Below are 19,157 nucleotides of genomic sequence, written 5' to 3' on the forward strand. Positions count from 1 at the left end.
TACTTTTTGACGCAAAACTGCGCTAACGCAGTTTTGCGCCAAAAAAATTAGCGCCGGCTAACGCCATTCTGAAGCCTGGTGTGCGTGAAAAAAAACCACGTACACCAGTAAGCGCCGGCGTAGGGAAAAATGGCGTTTGGGCGTCCAAAAATGGGGCAAGTCAGGCTGAGGCAAAAAAATCGTCTTAACCCGATTTGCGCCATTTTTTTTGGGCGCCCAGACGCCATTAACATGACTCCTGTCTTAGCAAAGACAGGAGTCATGCCCCCTTGCCCAATGGCCATGCCCAGGGGACTTCTGTCCCCTGGGCATGGTCATCGGGCATAGTGGCATGTAGGGGGGCACAAATCAGGCCCCCCTATGCCACAAAAAAAAATTCAAAAAAATACTTACCACAACTTACATTTTCTTCCCTGGGATGGGTCCCTCCATCCTTGGGTGTCCTCCTGGGGTGGGCAAGGGTGGCAGGGGGTGTCCCTGGGGGCTTGGAGGGCACCTCTGGGCTCATTCTGAGCCCACAGGTCCCTTAACGCCTGCCCTGACCCAGGCGCTAAAATCCGGCGCAAATGCGGGTTTCTTAGTCCCGCCCACTCCCGGGCGTCATTTTTGCCCGGGAGTATAAATACGACGCATATGCATCGCAGTCATTTTTTAAAACGGGAACGCCTACCTTGCATATCATTAACGCAAGGAAGGTGTTCACGCCAAAAAATGACACTAACTCCATGAACTTTGGCACTAGACGCGTCTAACGCCAAAGTATAAATATGGAGTTAGTTTTGCGTCGAATTTGCGTCGAAAAAAACGACGCAAATTCGGCGCAAACGGAGTATAAATATGCCCCTTTGTCTCTAGGTTGGGGGTGGAATTCTACTACACATGTTGCAAGATGGATGTTTAGTCTTCAAGAGTACAATTTTAGGGTTGAACATGTACCAGGCAAAAGCAATATCACAGCAGACTGTTTGTCCAGATTGCCTTGTGCTCAAAAGGAAAACACTAATTAAGCAGAAGATACTGAAGGTACAGCCAGCTTAACTAATGTGGTGTCTGGAAAATTGGAGGCATTAGTGAGGAAATGTAGGAGGACAGAGTGGAGGATGATTTGTTGTTAAAGAGTGTTTTGGAGTATGTGAAGGAAGGATGGTCCAGGAGGAAATGGATTTCTGCTGAATTGCTTCCATGCAGGAATATTTCAAGAGACTTAGGGGTGGAAGTATGCTGTTTAAATAAGGGAAATGTATACCACTCTGTGGATTTTGGGATCACATCCTATCGTCAGCCCATGAGGAACAAGGAACATTTAAGAATGTCATCTATGAAAAGCTTATAAAGATGATGTTTTGGTGACCAGGTTGATAGAGTAGTGGACAGAGTTGTATGAGACTGTGATGTATGTGCCAATAGTGAAAAAATGCAAAAGGTAGTAGTGGCACCTTGGTGTCCTATTGAATGTCCAGAGTTCCCACAGGAGAAAGTGAGATATGACATTTTGGGACCCATTAGAACTTTGCTGCAGGAATGCAGATTTACTATGGTTTTAGTGAATTATGATTTTAAGTGGCCTGAAGTGAAGTTTGTTTCCTAAGTCACTACTGCTGCTGTCATTGAATTCTTCAAGGAGATTTTAGCTAGGAAGGTTATCCTGAAGTTCTAATCATCGACAATGGTATGCAGCTGAGGTCACATGACATGGAAAGTATTCTCAGTTATTGTAATGTTCGCCATATCACTACTGCACTATATGAACCTCAAGGAAATGGACTGGTGGAAAGGTTTAACCGTGTACTGAGGGAAAGCATTTTGTTGGTGTGTGGTTTTCGAGGGGATTGAAAAGGTAAACTGAGAGAAAAACTGTGGTCGTATCACATCATTCCTCATACCACTAAGTAAGTTAGGGCCATATGTACTAAATAATTTTTCCATAGACACAGAATGGGTAAAATCCTTTGGTACATCAGGCCCTTAGGGCCAGATGTAGCAAGCAGTTTTGCCCATTCTGTGTCTATGGGAAAACGTGTTCGTACATATGCCCCTTAGTCCTTTAAAACTACTTAAGGGAAGGGATCCTGTGTTTAAGTTGTGTGCATGCTGGTTTAAGAAGAGGCAGGAGGAAAAGGAGGAAGTTAAAGGGAAAGAGCAAGTGGCAATGAGAGTTTAACGAAAACAGGAGAAAGTCAAGTGTGCTTCTGATGCCAAATGGAAAGTCAAGGAACCTGAATTTAAAGTAGGAGATTGGGTCTGGGTTCACAAACATGGAATGTTGGCCGAGAAAGATCCCAGATTTGAAAAGACTATGAGAGTGGTCAAGGTCAACATAGACAGTGTGATCCCCCAAAGATGGCAAAGTTTGGAATGGCAGAAGAGTGGCCAAAAGTAAGTGAAGCAAGAAGTGGATCACACGTACTAACTCCGGAGGTGATGAACCTTTTGGCTTCAAGGGTCAAGCAGACAAATTGTTGCAGAAGGCTCCAAAGTAAGTTAGTAGATTATGTGTAGTGTTTTCTGTGTAGCATTTTTGGTCTTGTGCATTGTTTGTAGTTGTGAGTTTGTTTAAAGGGGATAGATGCATTATATTTTGTGAAATGTTACTTTAAATGCTTTATTGTTTACTTTCCTATTCTAATTATTTTCTAATTCTCCTCCTAAACAATGGGGAGTTGTACTGCCTGGACTGTAGGCAGGTACTATGCTGCTCTACAATAAACCTATGAAAAACTGCTATGGACTCCAGTGTGGTGAAGTAAACATAAACGCACAACAAAGAAAGAGAAAATTGGAAAAAGATATACAGAGAGAGGAAGCAAGGACCAACAAGAGTGAGATAAAGAGGAGGGACTGTCTGGAAGGTGATTAAGGAGTCATGAGGCGGATTCCAAACTATGAAACCTTGATATTTGGTGCACTAGTGCCGGCTGCAGCATTCTGAGCAAAGCTTTGGGCACTAGCACTTATTCTTAACAAATTAAGCACTGATTAAAATACAACCACAATTGTACTTCTATCATTTTTCCCCACTTTGGATCTTCTATTGTTGGATAGTTTGACCACATTCAAAATTGATTAATCTATCTGCCTTTACATATTCATGAACAGCTATAACATCACACAAAAGGTATTCATGCAAATTATGTCTATGTAAAATATATATATATATATATTTTATTCCTATATTATTCATAGGGGGAGGGTGAAAATGCAATCTTCAGTGGCAGGTATATCATCATATTTCAGCAAAGCATTCTTATAAAACAGCTTATTTTCATCATCCATACTCTGAAAACTAACTGCTGTTGAAATGCTATTATCATGGGATTATACATCCCCAGTCAGGCAGAATCTTACCAGCCATAAAGGCTGTTACTATTAATCCTGGTGCTCATTTAATACGATGACCTTCCTTCTCTTCATTGGTTTTCTATAATAATACCTTTCCAGCTTTTTCCCCTTATTCATACTGTTGCTGCTGTTGAATCCCCTAGCAGTTTATAGCTTCTGATTTAATTTCCTATTTACCAGTGTAGGTCCAAACATGGGAACCTGCTACTCTAACTCTTCCTCTTTTCTTCATAAGCAAAGGGTCTTCCTCCTGCTTTTGGTTATAGTATTCTTTGTTCTTGCAGATTATCCCTCACAAAAGGCCTTGTAAGCATCCCGAAAGGTCTTGTAAGCTTACAACTTCCCACAATGTGCTGGCAACTCATGTGTCTGTTTTTGTCAATGTCATTATTAGTTTCTTGTCTCTTAGTAGTCGGGGATCCAGCATCCATCTAGACCTGTTGTCTTGTGTTGGGCTATTTTGTTCTAATGATATTGCTGAGTGGTCCGATAGGTGTGCTGGAATGTGTTTACATCTGTGGCCCTATCATTCAACATAACAGAGTATGGGTGACTAATTGCCTCTATATATTTATGGCAGCTCAGCCAGCTTGGCATCTGTGAGAGAGCTGAACAATACTGCTATCATATCTCCTTATGATAAAGGTGAAATTAGAGGGCTTATTTGGGAATTGGATAACATTGAGTGATTACTGTGTGGGTCATTAAACATAGGGTTTTCTAGTATGCAGCACGGTGTGAAGTTCCTCACGCTATCAATTTACCTTTTTCCATGTGTAAGTTAGTCCATATGGAAATTATCGGACTCGCCCCTCATTTATAAGGTATGCTACATGCAATCCTTAAGGGCAAAAAAGTATAAACAAATTATTTCACTGCTGAATCCCTTTAAACCATTTACCAATAAAACTAAAAGTTAACGGAGCAGTTTTTAAAATGTACACCTTGAATCATGTTTGCACAAAAATGCATGTGTCTTCTTTGAGGGACTAAATGAACAAATCTGAGAGGGAAATATATGACACAAGCATTTTCTGGAAGTAAAATTTCTTGTGCTGGCAGTCTTTTCCTATCTCAGTCAGATAAATCATTGTGTTTCAAGAACAGATACAGAACAGTAACTAGGTTATTTCAACTGAAAATGTTTTATATGTTTTTTGGTAAATAATTAAAAAAAATAAGCAGTTTGGTGGATAACACATACAGTATAGAGCTACTGGTGTTGTCAAGAGGACGGTAATGTAAGTCATTGCACGTTACAAGACACATCTTACATTGATGCATCTTATAGTATACATAAATGTATATATTGGGGCAAAGATGACATTAGGATATCACTGATCACTGAAGAGGTGAAATTTGTTATTTTAATAGTTTTTCATCCTAATGTTCCTACAAACAACATGGCACATTTATTTCACACATTTTCTGCTTAATGTCCCAAAAGTGTGGAAAGTGAGGTGCTGGGCTTGATATGCTTTTCGCTCACCAAAGCCTGGCAGTATCCTATTTAGATTTTTCACATTTGCCTCATATTTTAGAAACTAAACAGAAATGTTTAAGGTATGGGCAAAATGGGCAATGGCACAAGGCCTCAAACTTCCAATGGTGCCACTTGGAAAGTGATCTTTGCATCTATCTGACTTCTGCTTCTTCCAGTTTCTCAAACCCGCTCCCTCGCTCTGCCTACCTCTACCCATGACTCTGCTTCTCTTCTCCCAGTGTTACCTTAATGATTTCTTGGGGCGCCAGAGAGAAATATTTTCATTCTGAGCAAACTGATTTCTGAATGTTTGTTAACAATCATGAAGGCTTGAATTAGCAGAAAATGGTAATGAATGGTAATGAATTTCAAAGGTTTTGAACAGACCCCCCCAAATCTGGTTTGCCCATTGCTCCAAAACACCTTAAGATGATACTGAAACTAGGTAAGGGAAGACCATTTGTCTGTTTTTGAGATTATGGCAAATGGGGATGAGATGAGTGATGGCAAGAGTCTGCTTCTGTTATACTTGCTGTTGGTTGCCGTGACAACAATATCTCAACATCTTATGAAGCAAGGTGTACAAAATATACTGAGAAGCTGAAAACAAAGTCTTGAAGAGCCTTAAAATATAATTTTGTGCAACTACTCACCTTACTTTAAATATTCCTGTACTATAGAATCTGCAATACACTCACAAAAAGACTAATCGGACACTAAGCTGAAACTTCTGCCTGCCAGGTGCTCACAAGTCTCGAAGATGTTGCAGATTAAGGACAGCCCATTAGAGAGATTCAAAAAGGTACTGCTGCACTCAGACAAAAACCTCATTAAACAAGCACAGGCAACTGCACAAAATAGGGTAGTCACCCTTTAGTTGCATGCAATGCAGATTAAGCCAGATACTAGATGCACTAGACACTCACACCTCAAAATCCACTTCCTAACTTTCTGTGGGAATATTTTGCCATAGCAAAACTGCAAACAGAGCTAAAAGCCATGACCCTTTCTCCGCTCATGGAGCTAATGGGCTTTGTCAAAGAAATACCAGTGCAACAAAGCACTACATAGTGCTAGTGCTGTTGATGGCTATGTGCTAAGGAAAGAAGCCTCCACCCACAATAAATAAGTGGATAACAGACTTTCCTATTTCAGTGATGGCACAGATACTTTCTCTACACAGTTACTCAGATGAGCCTGACCTCGGGATATATGGCAACCTTTGAGGACTATCTAGTGTTTAGGGACCAGGATGCGTAAATCGAAAATCTGCTAAATACAAAGTGCCGCTAAAAGAGAGATAAGACACATGCAGCCTTGTACTGGACCTAAACAGCTAGATTACACTTGATTGCAAAGGATGCATGGCTTGTGATTGATGGCTAGTGATCACACACTAGCATTCACAGTGTCAACAGTCTTATCAACTATGCACTATCCAGTTTGCTATGTAACAAACTCAGGGGCTTATTTACAAGCCACGTGGCACAGGGTGGTGCAACAAGTGTCTTGCTAGATTGCCTGGCGCCACTGATAAATGGCAGAAAATCACTGTCTATGAGATACAGCACATTTCCGTCCTCCCCCCCCCCTGCCCTGGCACGCAAATTGCTGCCCAAAGCCAACGCAGGCACCCTTGCACCATGATGCAAGTATGTCTGCGTTGTGGGGATGATTGTTTTTGTGCAGGAAGGATACCTTCCTGCACAAAGACAATCAAGCAAGATGTTTTCCTCTTTCTATGTGTGCTGCACAATGCAGCCGACATAGAACGAAGAAAAAATGGAAGAGATAAAGATATTTCTCCCCGTTGTGTCACTTCTACGCCACCTCTGAGGTAGGAGGCATTCCCAGACTTACAAATCTGGGAATGCATCCGATTCCTTAGCGTTACATGAGTGTTGAGTGTTGCATGGGAACACCTACAGCGAAAAACATGGAACGCCCCTTTCACATAGTTTTGTGTGTGAAAGAGGCCCATATTTGCAAGGCAATGAAAATCCACGTAAGCTGGCTATGTGTGGCCTTGTAAATATGGGCTGGCACACGGCACCACCAGAGCGTAAACAAAATAATGCTCCTGTGCAGGAGTGTGCCTCTAGGGGCTTGTAACTAGGCCCCTCAGTATTTTACTATGCAATGCCCAATGGATGCTAAATGTGTATGGTAAATACTAATGTTCATACCGTAATATGATGCATGCAAAAGCCTAAATAAACTTTTAAAAAACAAAACAAAATAGCTCAGGTATCTGCTTTTGATCTGAAGGCTTTCCTCGCAATTCTTCTATTTGCATTGGCAGCAGCTATTTCAGTCTCACATTGTTCTGATTGGATGATCTGTAACCTTCCATTGCATATTTGAGGGGACTCTTTATTTTGTACAGAGCGCTCGATAGGAATGCATGTGTTTCCCTGCGGTCTTCCAATGATTTTTCCTCTGCCTATCACAAGTGTGTGCAGTGCTGGGTTTTCTTTAATAGAAACCACTGCATGATTGGCAGCCATGCATACACATGGGTCTATGCAATTGCAAAGCAACAGCTCTGCCTTTTAGAGCCGAGACTCGTTGCCAATACTTGTTGCCTCATGTCTCCATGACAATGGGTTGTTCAAGTGCCATGGTCAAAGTGCTGAAATGGCATAAGTAATCAAATATACTATGGAAGGAAGTTACCCGACTTGCATTATTTTTATATAAAAATGTGTATAGCTCTGTTTAGTATGCAATTTTCCCAATGAAAATATTTGTGTGTCAGAAAAAATATACAAATATAAACTAATGAATAAAAGAATGGGTCATCTGAGGATTGACAACTAGATCACAGATGAAAAAGAATATAAATGAGCTTAGAGAAAATTCATTCTCACAAAGATTAAGGCCCTGATTTATACTTTTTTTGTGCCACATTAGCGTCATTTTTTGACGCAAAAGCGGCACAACCTTACAAAATACAATTGTATTTTGTACGTCTGCGCCACTTTTGGGTCAAAACATAACACTAACGCGGCACAAAAAAAGTATAAATCAGGGCGTAAGTAACTTATTTTTACCATTTGGCCATGCCATGCAATGAAGTGGCATTGACTTTACATGTGTTAATGAGTGTTTGCGATATAAGTCATCTGCCCATGCTGTAAAGCTTGAAAATGAAGAAGTTATGAGCAAAGTTGAATTGAAATCCGGAAACCGCGTAGCAAAGTGGTTAGGGCATGCAAATTAGCTCTGCCCTAAATGAACGATTCTGTAAAAGAATAAGTGGGGTCTAAACTGCCATACTTCAACATCCTGGAGACAATCTGACTGTCATCTACGGGGTAACACCTCACACTAACCATACATTTGACTCATACATGGCCTTAATTTGGTGATGGGGAGAGTGAAGAATTGCATGTAAAAACACAGATTATGAAATGATGGTCTACACATTGGAATATTACAAACATTTAGACTTTAAAAATAAAGATCATACAAAAATATCTACCTACAAATATATTAATATACCTTAAACGCACAATTGAGCTTTGCTCCAAAATATGATAGTATTTGAGCTATCACAGACATTTCAGCCAGTTCTACTATAAGTGGAAAGGGGGTTGTGAGAGCAGATCAAAATTTCTCTAAGTGGATATTTTATATGAGACTTTATTTTCCCTAGAAACTGGTTGGTGAAGAGGAGTAAATTAGCAATATTACTACTAGTGTATAATACATAAAGTTGGCATTGATGTGATGTATTCCTGGATATTTAGGATTAAGACATATCTATTTCTAGGAACTCTTTAATAGCCAACTGCTTAAGGTGGGTTTTGGAGTTGGGCAGATTTTGGTTCTTTATTCTTGCACTCACTCTGCAGTTACCAACTGCATGTGAATTTGTAACTCCAAAGGACATAAATAAAGTCGAATATGAGATTTTGGATAATGACATACAAAAATTGTTGTTTCATAAACCAAGTTCAGGAAGTTTCCCTCTGTGTTTTACTCAACATTTCATCTGCTTCCAGAAACCGAGATCTCCAGGTGAAACACTACATCCTGGGGTCCCTGTGGGGCTATCAGCCCCATAGGGATACTGGGGTTTTAGAACTGACATCCTTAGGATGGTGTTTCCCCAAACTTTTTGCCCGTTTGCCTCACATTTTGTCGATGTCTTTTTGCTGGCCTTAGGACTCTGAGCCCTTTACCACTGCTGACCAGTGCTAAAGTGCATGTGCTCTCTCATCTAAATATGGTTTAATTGGTATATCTACAATTGGCATATTGAATTAAGCTTATAAGTCCCTAGTAAAGTACACACCATGTACCAGGGCCTGTAAATTAAATGTTACGAGTGGGACTGAGGCACTGCTTATGCCACCCACTCAAGTAGCTCTTAAACAAGTCTCAAGTCTGCCACTGCAGAGCCTGTTTGAGCAGTTTACAATGCCATAACGACTTGTAATTTAAAATGTCTTGCCAAGCCTTAAACTTCCCTTTCGTTACATATAAGTCACCCCTAAAGTAGGCCCTAGGTAGCCCATAGGGCAGGGTGATATGCTACTAAAAGGTAGGAGATGTAATTTTAAGTCTTGCATGTCTTAGTATTGCTAAAACACCCAAATTCGTCTTTGACTACTGTGAGGCCTAGCCCTCTCACAGGTTAATGTTGGGGATTGATTCTTACATTTAATAAGCTCTAATTACTAACTGAGAAGGAGTAGACGTCATGTTTAGTACCTATGGAATTGTAATCATAAATCCTATTAAATGGTAAAGTTTAATTTATTGTTACAATTTTGAAAACACAACTTTTAGAAAGTTGGCATTTCCATGCTCTGAGCCCTGTGTGCCTGCACCTGTCTCCGGTACACGTCTGGACTGGGTTGACAGGTGGGACTGTGCAATCCCTCTAGACAGCCATACACAAAGGACTCTTAAGTGTGACTGATGGGCCATCCTGGGCAGGATGGGAGGGAGGAGTTGACAGACCTGAATGAGCAGTGTCTTGCTTCAACACAAAGGGCTGCATACCCCCAGTAGCGAGTTTAGAGCCAGGACAGGAAAAAGGGACCCCTGTACAGTTCGAGTCCCTTCTTTGAAGTCACGCCCACTTCAAAGGCACAATCAGGTGTAAGTACTGGACCTCTGACACTACCAACTTAGCCACACATCTGGACCTGTGGCTACTCAACCAGGAAGAAGGACTGCTGTGCTGCTACAAGGATGTCACGCTGCTGAACTGCTGCTCTGGAAGAACAGCAATTTTCACCTCTCACGACTGAGAGGCTCCAGTACACTCATCTGTGACACCCAGCCAACTCTTCGAGCCTGTGGCCCACTGCCAGCAACGCTCTCCTTGCTCCCGGTGAACTTCTTTCTTGCGAACAGGACAATTATCTCAATTCTTGAGAAGGTAAATCTTCAGCCGGACTAGTCGTGGGCTGTATTCTACCTGCGCTCCATCATGGTCAGCCTGAACTTTTGGATTCAACCCGGTCTAGCGCGATCAGACAGCCCCGGTTGGCGCTTTATGCTTTTAAACACTGCACCAGTTTATGCTTTAAAACTTCATATCTCAAATTCTACTTATTGGATTTTTGTCATTTTGTCTTGTTTGATCATAAAAACAGAATCTATTTTTCAAAATTGGTGTGGAGTATTTTTGTAGTGTGTTCATTGTGTTACTGTTTAAAATACTGTTTAAAATTGCCTTCCTGCACTTTGGCAAGCTCTATTGGGTGAGCACAGGTTAGTTTATGGTGTGTATCTGACATACCCTGACCAGGATTGTGGTTCCTGCTTGGGCAAGGTGCATATCTCTGCTAACCAGAAACCCAATTTCTAACATTGGGATACTCATAATGACACACGTAGATGTTGTGCCTTCAGGCCTGCAGGGTGTAGTCCAAGCAGCAGTTATGTTTTTGTCATGGTTTAGGCTCTGGCCCGTTATTCCAATCATGAATAGCCCAAGTCTGAGATTCACAATAATCATTGAGAATTTAGAACCTTGTGTGGAGAACATAAGCACTTTTTTTCCTTTATGTTATTGGAGGGAGTCCGGTCATCCCCAGCCAACCAATAAAATGAGTTTGATGAGATAGAAGCTAAATTCATGGCAGTCACACGTGGAATCACCTCCAAATTAACGTGTCTCAATAACTGTTTCAGTAATGTGGTCTTCATGAAGTCAGGAACCAAATATTGAACTGCTGCTGTTTCAGGAAAGTTAACCAGTCATTCTCCATTTTGCCGTCTAGACTTTCACATTGCCAAAGCTATTAAATAATCAATTGTCTCTAAGATAATTGTCCCTTTTTATCAAAATTTGAACCTGTACAAGTTGTCAATTGATGAATCAGTGTTCCAGGATTTGCCAAATGAAATCTCTAGGTTGCAATTGAATGGGTTAGAACACTCCATAAATTGGATACTTAGGGCCATATCTACAAAGCTATTTAGCGGCCGCAACAGCGAAGTTTGCCGTTTGTGACCGGTAAGTGACCTTGTACCATGTACTAACCCTATTTTGTGAGTCGGTAACTGCTATCAACTCGCAAAATAGGGTTTGTGACTTGCTATTAGGAAGGGACATGCCAAAGGTGTCCCTTCCTAATAGCGAGTCACGGGGGATGTATGATTGTTTTGCGACCGAGAATGCGTTCACAAAACAATCACATTTACCACATACTTCAAGTAGGTGGTAACCCCCAAGGGATCCCTTCCCCTTTGTGAATGAGAGTGCCAACATTTCGACAGAGCAAGTAGTGGTCCCATGGACCTCTGCCTACTTTGGAAAAATGAAAAGGAAACTTTTTTTTTTTTTGGGTAATGCATCCCATTTTCCTTTAAGGAAAACGGGCTGCATTTTTAAAAAACTGCTTTATTTAAAAAAGCAGTCACAGACATGGTGGTATGCCAGCCAAGCAGGCCACCATCACTATGAGTGCTGGCCATTTCTGATGGGTTGCAAAATGCAACCTGCCTCATGAATATTAATGAGACATGTCCTTTGCGACCCATTTGTGAATCGCAAATAGTGTTGCTTGAAGATAAGGTTGTACATTATGGATTGTGACTCGTAGTTTGTGAATTGCTAAAATTCACAAATTGTGAGTCGCAATTGATAATGGTCGTATATCTGGCCCCTAATTATTTGTTTACAGGCAGTTCTATTAATTTTTCAGAAATTGACAAAGTTTAAACTATACTGATGTTGGGTAGAGGACCCACTTGTTGGTAGTACCTTCTAGAATATTTACTTCTGAACTCAGGCCCTGGTGGTCGTAATGGGGCAGCAACTGCAATATGTGCTGCACCTTTTCAAGGTGGGTCATAGGCAGACTCTCAGTAAGATGGATGCCAGCACTTTGTTTTTCCTTTTCTGCTTGCACTGTTCTTGGAAACAATGTGTGTTTTTAGCATGCCATTTTTCCTCAAAGAGTGTTAATGTGAGTCCATTAGCATGGAGGTATCATATTAGCATCTGAAATGCCATATCTGCCCTCTGACCAACTCAGATGTTTAACCTTTAAAAAAAAGGCAAAAAGTCGGGAATTAAATTTCATTTTGCCTTTGACTAGTCTGTGAAATGCACTTTGACATATCAGACATTCTTTTCTGTTTAGCCAGCAGCATGTTTCATTGTAGGCTTCTATTTTTACATTAACACTTTCTGTATGGGTCCAAAACCCCAGAATGCAAAGTGATATTGGATAAAATGCCAGAAGTGGCCGAAGGTGTTATACATAACATGGAAGTGCTTGCCAGGTATGTTTCAAAATATTGCAAAGGCATTTTTAAAATATGCTTCTTTCACACATAAAAAAAATAACTTTGCTCACATATCGTGAGATTTTACTCCTGCATTCACATCCTTCATTAAAATTGTTTCCTATTTTGTATATTGGAAAGATTTATACCGATGTTGGACCTGGCCCTTTTTGCAGGGTCATCACCAAACATTTTGCCTCCTTACTCCTATTTTTTCTGACCAGTTTTTGTTGGCTTTAGGACTGTGAGCACTTTACAACTGCTAACCAGTGCAAACGTGCATATGCTCTCTGTGTAAATTGTGTGTGTAATTGCCTTTTCCGTGATTGCCATATTTGATTTACTAGTAGGTCCCTAGTAAGTTGCACTAGAGGTGCCCAGGGCCTGTAAATCAAATGCTACTAGTGGGCCTGCCGCACTAATTGTGCCACCCACATAAGTAACCCTGTAAACATGGCTCAGACCTGCCACTGCAGTGTCTGAGTGTGTAGTTTTAAACTGCCAATTCAACCTGGCAAGTGTACCTACTTACCAGGCCCAAACCTTCCCTTTTTATAAATGTCACACACCCCTAAGGTAGCCCCATGGACACGGTGCAGTGCATGTTAAAGGTGGGACATATACTGATGAGCTTTTTATGTCCTAACAGTGAAATACTGCCAAATTCATTTTTCACTGTTGCAAGGCCTATCTCTCTCATAGGTTAACATGGGGGCTGTCTTTAAATAACTTTTAAGTCAGTTTTCCTTTGGGAGCAGATAGAGATGTGGAGTTTGGGATCTCTGAATTCACAATTTAAGAATACATCTTTTGATAAAGTTGGTTTTTTAATTGCCTGCTTGAAAATGCCACTTTTAGAAAGTGGGCATTTTCTTTCTTAAATGATTCTGTGACTCTGTCTGCTTGTGTATTCCCTGTCTGGGTCAGACTGACAGTTGGTCTCTTTGTGAATTTGCACTAGACAGTGACTTAAAGGGAATTGGGGTGTAGCCTGCATATATTGATGGGCCATCTTGGCTAGAGTAGAGGGAGGAGTGGTCACTTACACCTGAATGGGCTGTGCCTGCCTTCACACAATGCAGTCTTCAACCCACTTGTATGAGTCTGGAACCAGGCCTGGGCAAGGCAGGATCTTCTGAACAACAGAGACTTTCCTTTGAAGTTTGCCTACTTCAAAGGCAGAAAGAGGTATAAGTAGTGGACCCAACACCCCAGATTTTCTGATTACTTCTGGATTCGAGAGGAAACCTCTGCCAAGGAGAAGAGCTGAAGAGCTGGAGGAGTATTGCCCCTGGGCCTGTGACTGTGCTTTGCTGGGTTGGCCTGCAGTTGCTGGTTCTGCCTGAAAAAGGACAAATACTGGACTTTGTGGTACGTTCCTGTTTGTGAAGTGTCTCCAAGGCCTTGGACTGAGCTTCCCTTCTATTTTGAAGTCTCAGGGCCGTCAAAGACTTCCTCTGCCAACACCTGGACTCTCTGCTAAGACTCCTGCCAAGTGGTGCCCTATTCAGTCCCTGGGCCTTTGAAAGGTGAAGCATGTAGAACAAGGACTGAAATCCACATACATGAAGCTGTGTGGCGCAAATTTTCAGCAACGTGGGTGTAAAAATAACACGCCACCCACCCCGTGGCTGAAATCGATACACCACCTGAATCGCAGCTGGGAAAGTGATGCATTGCCTGGATCGCGGCTGGAGAAACAGTGCAAACACCCACTTATAGCTGCTAAAATCAACACAAACCCCAAGCAGTATGGTTTTCCATCACTGTGTGCCTGGATTTCATACGCATCATCGCTGGGTGTCAAAATCAACGTGAACCTGGTGGATCCGAGGTGCCCCGTCCAGAAATCGATGCATCGCTCTCTTGCGGGAGAGAAAAACAACACATCGCCTACCTGACCGGAGAAGAAATGACGCACACCCTCACTTGTGAGTAAGGAAACGACACATCACTGACTTTTCCAGCATACGCTCACCCTGGCGGCTTTATTTTTTACACAAACCAGGTACTTTGTGAAACAACAACATTTCGATTGTTTTCTATGGAGTAAGACTCTTTTTACTTTAAAAATTCATAACTTGACTTGTGTATGTTGGATTTTTGTCTTGTTTGATTTAGATAAATATTGGCTATTTTTCTAAATTGGTGTGGTGTCCATTTTGTATTGTTTTCACTGTATTACTGTGTGTGTTGGTACAAATACTTTACACATTGCCTTTGGGATAAGCCTGACTGCTTTTGCCAAGCTACCAAGGGGGTGAGCAGGGGTTATCCAAGTTTGTATCTCTATTGCCCTGACCAGGGTGAGGGTCCCTGCTTGGACAGAGTGCGTACTGACTGCCAACCAGAGACCCCATTTCTAACATGTGGCCTGACTGCAGTAGCCTATAATCCTGCTATCAAACCCCTCCAAAACCCCTTTTGGACAGGTGTGTAACCTTGCTTTTCAATATTAATATATCACTCCTAAGTACACCTTGTTGTCCATTAAGTAGAATAACTGATATTTTAAAGTGGCACATATGAGGAATTAAAGTTGGCATGTTCCTCCGGTGACTAGCTTCCAGAAGCTATTTTCAGTGACAGGGCTGCAGCCTGAACTTAGAAAATGTACATATCATAAACTTCAAGCTGTACAGGAAACGGCTAAACTAGTTATTCAAAGCCTACCCCCCCCCCCCCCACCAGGGCTAGTGAATAGGCACTTCAGAGCTGTGTGTGTCAAAGGCTTCATTGCCTCTGATAGCCATCAGTGCTGTCAACTAGAGGAGAAAGCAGACCACCCCCGCCCACAGGCACATTGCTGGTGGACAGGTGGGTAAATAGATATGCAGGGTAGTGCACAATCCCCAGCAAGCTGACCACACCTCTAGAGAGAGCAGCCTGGTCTGTGCACTAAATTATGGTTTCTGCCATCATAGGAGTGGCAGAATAGAGGGTTTTGGGTAGCAAAAGGTGACCGACCCCACTGGATGTGGTCACCTCCACATTTTCCTCTAGTAAAGCCTGACTGCCCCTTGCCACACTACCAGGACTGAGCTAAGTGTTAATTATTATGAATCCAAAGACCATCTTTGGGGTATTGTGGGAGTATTGTGAGGACTAACACCCACACAACATAATACTCCACTTTCCTACAAGGACTATAAGCATATCACATCAACTACTGCAGAAAAGCAGTGAAAACACCCCCTTTTTATAGAACAGGTACATCCTGGGTAGGAAAAGAGCAAGCTTTCCTCCTTAAGAGGACAACCATAGCTAGGGCATCAGTGGTGTAAGACCTCCCTATCACAGGACACAAACAAATCAGGCAGCAGCAATTTTTCCTTCCTTGCAGGCTTGGTACAGGTACAGGTTTAGCTGCAGGATCTACCTGCCCATTGGCCACTAACCTCCACTAAAACTAAACTGACTGTTGTGGCCTGTTCCAAGGACCCGCACAACTTTAATCCTACAATGGTTATAAGTAACTCAACCACTAAGTGGTTGTTTTTGTCACTAGTGTTTTTTTCCATTGACTTCAATGTAACGTTTAAATGCCATTTTTGCTATGATTTAATTTTGCTTCTACACTCTAGAACTCTGGTTGTACAGATGTAATTCCATTTGTTTGGTGTCTAAATTAAGATAAAAATAAAATTGGTGTTAGATTTCTTTCGAGTCATGTCAATTACTTATCGTCTATGTTGGTGCTCTGAAATGCTTACACATTGTTCTAGTAAAGCCGGGCTGCTCTTTTCCACACTAGCAGGACTGAGCTAAAGATTAATTATTGTGAATCCAAGGACCATCTTTGGGGTATTGTGGGAGTATTACATGGTGAGGACTAACCCCCCACACAACATAATACTCCACTTTCGTACAAGGACTATAAGCATCTCCCATAAACTATTGTGGAAAAGAACCTGTCCATCGGGCATGCTATCCAAGTGCATACTATATATCCTTTAATTCTTTATAAGCAGTGGAAACACCTTTATTCGGCAGTTAAAACACCCCTTCTTTATAGAACAGGTACTTCTTGGGCAGAAACAGTGCAAGCTTTCCTCCTTTAGAGGACAAACATAGGTAGGGCAGCAGCAGTGTAAGCTTTCCCTATCACAGGACATATACAAATCAGGCAGCAGCAGTTTTCCTTCCTCGCAGACTTGGCACAGGATGGCAGTAGTGAAGCAGGCTTCTCATTGTTACGGAAGGTAGCAAGCACAATTTTTCATTCCCAGCAGAACAGGTCCAGCAGAGCAGACTAGTACAAACTTTCAACAACCAGAAATATGTACAGGTAAGGGATGAGTGACATACACGTTAGAGGCAGATCTCTGGAGCAGCTAATTAACTCACTGAGGCAGATATACAGGTCGATGAGTGAGTACATATGCAAGGTTTGACACCATTCTCACTAAGGTGATATTCCACGTCAACATCCTGAAAGTCCCACTTATACCACATATTGAGGTTTAGCTGTTAAATAGTAGGTCATTGTTATATGGAGCAGCTCAGCCGCAACCCAAATAACTACACTATACATAGACACACAGGTGGCGATCTCTTCGAAAATGAGCAGGCACCAGATGCTGTATAATCACAGACTCAGTGATGCACCTGTTCAAAATGATGAGCGCAGCGAGTGGTCTTAGATTTTTTTGTGTAAAATAAAACATCTGCAGTGAAAAATGTGGGATAAAGGCAACAGCCGATTACATTTCTCAGTTAGGTAACCTTTGCATTTGTGTGCACAATGACAACCATGGTAAGACAATATGCAGTGTCGAAATGATGAAATGTGGTGGTAACTACGAAGATGTTTTTTTCCATTCTGAAAAATTTAATGTGCTTTTGGGGAAGCCACAATGTGTACATATTTGTGAAAATATGGTTAGTCTTTTTTTCTTTATATCCTAAACTATTTTAAATTAGAAAGCAGAATACTGTACTAAACCAGGTATTAAATAAAAGAATAAAGCAAGTTCCAAACGTCTTTTGGATGTTATAGCACACAGTCTGGTCCATGTAATATAATCAGGCCATTGTAACACCTCCTGATGGAGATTATCAAGTAATAAGTGATCAAAAGATGTCTTTTTTCATTTCATATTGAATTTGCACAAATGCTTTCTTACCTCAAGCTTAGCAAACTTGTCTGACTTGCAGCAGGCATTTTCCCCATTGATGAGCTTTGTAAGTAAAAATTCCCTGAACTCAGGATTCTGAAAACAAATTAAAAAAAAATTGTAAGCTAGTAAGCACAAACATCAGGAGTTCTGGTGTATCAGCTTTAAGAAATTCATTATGACAAAGTAACACATAAAGACATTTGTTCCCTTTTAGGCATGGTTTAGCAAATTATGCTACAAAATGTCAGAAGCCTGACTGAAATTCATCAATGAGGTTATTTCCTTTGCTTATTCTTGGTACACAGCTCTGTCCAAATGTGTCTGTACAGGGAAGATTGGATACCGATCAAATGTTGTCAGACCCCTTCAGGGGGCCATATGAAAGACAAAGGCTACTGGGCCCAAAGCGTGAGTGTTGAGGACATTTGTCACTGGTGTCTTGGGGTGGGTCCTACAACAGCTCTGCAAATTGGGACAAGTAAACCCTTTCTGCACTTGAATTTCATGGCAGCCAGGGCACTCAGACTTCTCGGGGACTTAATGTGGATGGCACAAGTTTAGAGCTCAACAAATTAACCAAGACCTACAATAACTCAATGTCCAATCTAGTGCTTCTGTTGTTGGTAAAGAAAGTACTTTTAATCATGCAGTGATACTAACTATTAAACAGTTCAATTGAAGTGTATAGGTCAAAGTCCCTGGTTACAATTCCCATGTGGGAACTATAGCCCCCTCTTCCCCTCTCAGTGACCCTCTCTAAGACAGACACCCAGCAAGTTTTCACAGGAGGATCCCACTCTTATGCACATTTTCTAGACGCAGGATATGGATCCACTGTCTCAAACTTCTGAACCAGTTTGGGATTGTTCTGCATTAAGTGTTCTTCTCTAACTGCTCTTCAGATACAGCCTTTCTATACAGTGATGTCCATCATAGCAGATACCACTGGTGTTGTTTTCAAGCTGGAGTGCCCACAACATAGGCACAATGAAGTGTAACATTTCTGCATCTGGCTGTCATAAGCCTTTTTCATCAGAAATGAGGGATAGACAAAAGGGCAGACCTAACCTACAAACTTCCTAACTGTGCACAACAGGAACAGCAGTCTAACCCTAACCCTTACCATCGACCAAATGGAAGTGCTCAAAGTCCTGTCTCCATCCTGTCTCTATCCACCCTCCTGCCACAGGAATGCAGGCAACTCTCTTCCACTGTCTAAGGAAGCTATTCTCATCTTTCATCTTGTGCAATGCCAAACTAGGTTCATCCCAATTGATCCCACTGGCTTCAGAACTCCCCCTCTTTGACTGTAAATTATATTTTACTCTTTTTGCTGCATCATTCTTCACTGTCAGTGTATCACTTTCGTTTTGTTCTTCATTGTAATTAATCTACCTTTCTTGACTTCAGTTACACAATGACCTTGTCACTCTGAGTTATTTCTACTCTAAATTTACTCC

At 41.5% G+C, this 19,157-nt stretch overlaps 1 protein-coding gene across 4 annotated transcripts in view; it reads right to left on the reverse strand.

The window, feature by feature from the left end:
* The window catches only part of RAP1GAP2 (RAP1 GTPase activating protein 2), a 793,228-nt gene that overhangs the window by 110,931 nt on the left and 663,140 nt on the right, over positions 1-19,157 (reverse strand). For all 4 annotated transcript variants that reach the window (XM_069227007.1, XM_069227008.1, XM_069227009.1 and 1 more), the window contains one exon: positions 17,704-17,790. In XM_069227007.1, the coding sequence (XP_069083108.1) occupies positions 17,704-17,790 (87 nt within the window). The remainder of the gene's footprint in view (positions 1-17,703; positions 17,791-19,157) is intronic.

The sequence above is a fragment of the Pleurodeles waltl genome, chromosome 3_2, assembly GCF_031143425.1.
Source record: "Pleurodeles waltl isolate 20211129_DDA chromosome 3_2, aPleWal1.hap1.20221129, whole genome shotgun sequence".
Classification (NCBI taxonomy): domain Eukaryota; kingdom Metazoa; phylum Chordata; class Amphibia; order Caudata; family Salamandridae; genus Pleurodeles; species Pleurodeles waltl.